Genomic DNA, 3,721 nt, shown 5'->3' with positions numbered 1-3,721 from the left:
GGAAGGAGGGTGCCCCGTACAGCCTGTGTCTGGCGTGTCCTCATGGGCTCTGCAGCAGATCAAAGCTGAACCTAACACACAAATCTCAGCTACGCACTCAAGTATGCTCTGCTGAAAGAGAAAAAGGAGGAAAAAAAAAAAAAAGCTTATCCAAGACCTGGGAGACACAAGTTGGATTTTGCTTCCCGATGTTTCAGGATACCCTGAGTTTGTCCGTCGGGTGAGCGTGTTTGCCTGCGCAGGCTGTCCGGTCGGTATTCCCTGTTCCTCTGTCGTGCGCTCGGGCTCCGGACGGTTTGCAGGCGGCTGCAGTAGCTGGTCAGAGCCCTCGGAGCCTTTTCCCCCACGAAGGCTGGTGCTTCTCCCTCCTGACCTCTCAAGTTATTTGCAGGTTGCAGAGCAGTCCATCCAGACACAAACCCCCCTCCCGCGGGGAGGGTCCCAAAGCTCTCCCAAAACCGGGCTAACCCCAGGTCTGCTGGCCCTTTCAGAGTCGAGCATCCCGCTGGAGGCTACAAGAAGCTCTTTGAGACCGTGGAGGAGCTGTCCTCTCCGGTGACCACCCACGTCACAGGTTGGTGAGGGCTCCCTGCCCTCCTCCTGCCCAGCTTGTGTTCTCAGGAGCCCGTGGGCCACCAGAGCTCGGAGGCTTTACAAGGGCTGGAGCGTGGGGTTGGAGGCCAAGGGTGTAACAGGGCTGGCGTATTTTGGGGTAGAGGAAGGACAGATGGGATGGGGATCTTCAGGCGTATCAATACTGAGTGTCGTGGTCTGCAGGAGGTGTGGAGGTGAAGAAAAAAGCATAGCTGAAAGAGCTCAGGCACATTTAAAAAACAAGCTTAACAAACATTATTAAAAAAAAAAGTTCAAAGCTTTATTCTTTTTGTTGACACAATAAAAATTACTTGGTCTGATTTGCCGTGGGCACCGACCAACGCTGCATCTTCTGCAGGCAGGATTCCCACCTGGCTGCGAGGAAGCCTCCTGAGATGCGGTCCCGGCTTGTTCGAGGTGGGCGCGGAGCCCTTCTATCACCTCTTTGACGGCCAGGCGCTGCTCCACAAGTTTGACTTCAAGGAGGGGCACGTCACCTATCACCGAAGGTACGTGGCAATTTTCCAAGCAAAACCAAATAAATAACGAAGCATTTGCTCGACTAAGCGCTGGGGATGGGCTCTGCTGCCCATCACGTGGGAGGCGTTGCTTATTTCGAGTCCACGTGGTTATTGGAAGAGCTCTAACGGTGAGATCACCAAAAACAGGTGAAAATAACTGAAGCGTACTCATAGTTAGCAGAAATGCAATTTTTTGTACAGATTCAAAACATCTGGCAGGGGAGGGAAGGCTGGATGTGGCTGCAGCCAGTGACGGAATTACATCATCTGTGAAAAATGAAGTCTGTGTTCAGTCAGAAGCCGCCGAGCTATCGGCTTTCAGGTGTTTGGTGCAGAACGTTTAGACAAAGCGCTGTATTTCCCATCAGCTTCAGCTCTCCGCCGGCCATCCCTTCCCAGTGCCACGGCGGGCCGGTTGCTGGACCCCATGTGCTCCAGATGCAACGTGGGGCTGCGGGGACCCGCGGCTTTCAGAGGTCTCATGAGGCTCGTCACAAGAATATCCATATTTTAATTGCATAGCCTGTTGTGGTTTTACAGCTATACCTGTGACGTGCTCTCTCGCCCTCCCCAGGTTTATCAGGACTGATGCTTATGTGAGAGCGATGACGGAGAAAAGGATCGTGATAACAGAATTCGGCACCTATGCATACCCGGACCCATGCAAGAACATCTTTTCCAGGTACTTGGGGTTATAGACATGGCACCGATGTCCTTTGGCGCTTCCGCTTCCAAGAAGCCCCTGACTTGCCTGTCCGTTTTCTCTGCTCAGGTTTTTTTCGTACTTCAAAGGTGTGGAGGTCACTGATAACGCCCTTGTCAACGTCTACCCCGTTGGCGAAGACTACTACGCCTGTACTGAGACCAACTTTATAACCAAAATTAACCCAGATACATTAGAGACAGTTAAGCAGGTGGGTCTTTGTACTGTGCTTCTAAATGCGTGGAAGAGTAAAACTAAAAGGAATTGGTTTAATAACAGACTCTTACAACAAGGCAAGAGTTGGGGTTTGGCTGGGAGATGACACAGAAAGCAGCCAGCTGTGAGCATGAATGAGAGCAGAGTTGGAACGAGCTGGTAAACGAAGCCACTGCTGCTGCTCTGAGTAATATTTAATTAGGAGGCGATGGGGGTCTGTGGTCCGTACCCTCGTGCTTGGGTTGGAGTTTGCAAACTGGAGCTACCTTGTAGCCTGGCCAAGGGGGACCGTAACCGGAGGGCTCGTACCAGAGCTTTGCTGCTGCCTTCATTTACATCGGAGCCGAGCAACATCCAGCCTGCAGACCTGTATGGAACGCAGAACGCGTGTTTTGATGCTTTTCTTTGCATTACCGATGTCCAGCCTGTGGAGCCTTTCCTTTTGGATCCCAGACCTCTCTCTGCAACTGTGTCAGCTCGCCTGACCGTCTCAAATCGCTTGGCTGTGCTGCTCTTCTCCTTTTCACAAAATGGGTGGTGATTTGGGCTTAGAGAAGAACTTTCCACGTCTGAAGCGAGGTCCTATCAACCTGCAACACCTTGCAGAGGTGGTGACTTCCCATCTCCTGCCAAGAAAGCTCTTGACTTTCTATATCTTCTTCTCCAGGTGGATCTCTGTAAATACGTGTCTATCAACGGGGCAACAGCTCATCCCCACATTGAAAGCGATGGGACGGTTTACAACATTGGCAACTGCTTTGGAAAAAACTTTGCGATCGCATATAACATCATACGGATTCCTCCGCTTCAGGCAGGTCAGTTAATCCCACCTCTGAGCGAACGGCGAAAATCTTGTCCCATAAATCATTTTTTTTATCCTTCGGATGAGTTTTGTCATCAAGTTACTTTTTTAAAATTCTTTAGATTTTATTTGCTTTTTCAAGTAACAGCAACGTTATCTTTAAAACAATTATTTACATGGTTTCTAAACCATGAACTGCCTTTGGGTTGAAGGCAGGAACTTGCTCGGTAAACACGACAAATACAAAGTATGGGTGACACCCTCCGTAACCCTTCAACTGTCCTGTTCCAGGCAAGGAAGACCCGATGAACAGGTCGGAGGTGGTGGTGCAGTTCCCTTGCAGCGACAGGTTTAAGCCCTCTTACGTTCACAGGTAACAATTCCTGGGGTCAGTAGACCGACAGCGCAGGTCGGCTGAAAGGAGGGACGCTGCTGACGCCACGCAGCGCGTCCCCGCGGCGCGGCGGCCCTCTGAGCGTGGGCGCGGGCTGACAGAGTCCCCTTTCCCTTCTGCAAGCACACAAAGGCGGGGCCCACGCGTGCGGCATCGCTGGCACGGCGTGCTCTGCAGAACTGCACGCAGGGCTTGTTCTCGCATGTGGTCAGCAACGACACTTAGGTGATTTACCAAAATCGGGATGTTTGTATTCCTCTCGTTTTAAGTAATGATCTGCGTGCTATGTGCGGCGCTTAAGGCAAACTACGACGTGGTTTTTATCCAAACTAACTACAGTGAGCTTGATGTGCTCCCCGTACGTTTCCAAACAGCTTTGGGCTGACCTCAAACTACATCGTGTTTGTTGAAACACCGGTGAAAATCAACCTCCTCAAGTTCCTCTCCTCCTGGAGCCTTTGGGGAGCCAACTACATGGACTGCTTCGAGTC

General features: G+C 51.3%; 1 protein-coding gene across 1 annotated transcript in view; it reads left to right on the top strand.

Moving 5' to 3' along the window:
• Positions 1-491: 491 nt before the first annotated feature.
• RPE65 (retinal pigment epithelium-specific protein 65kDa) overlaps positions 492-3,721 on the top strand; it is a gene marked incomplete at its 5' end in the record, with an annotated part of 3,543 nt that continues 313 nt past the window's right edge. The window contains 7 exons of the mRNA XM_010297476.1: positions 492-574; positions 953-1,103; positions 1,690-1,797; positions 1,888-2,029; positions 2,702-2,849; positions 3,128-3,209; positions 3,605-3,721. The exon at positions 3,605-3,721 is cut by the window's right edge and continues 58 nt beyond it. Coding sequence (XP_010295778.1) covers positions 492-574; positions 953-1,103; positions 1,690-1,797; positions 1,888-2,029; positions 2,702-2,849; positions 3,128-3,209; positions 3,605-3,721 — 831 coding nt within the window. The remainder of the gene's footprint in view (positions 575-952; positions 1,104-1,689; positions 1,798-1,887; positions 2,030-2,701; positions 2,850-3,127; positions 3,210-3,604) is intronic.

Source organism: Phaethon lepturus, unplaced genomic scaffold (genome assembly GCF_000687285.1).
Source record: "Phaethon lepturus isolate BGI_N335 unplaced genomic scaffold, ASM68728v1 scaffold48191, whole genome shotgun sequence".
NCBI classification, from domain to species: domain Eukaryota; kingdom Metazoa; phylum Chordata; class Aves; order Phaethontiformes; family Phaethontidae; genus Phaethon; species Phaethon lepturus.
Note: the sequence above shows the minus strand (reverse complement) of the source record. Positions and strands in the feature narration are given on the sequence as shown.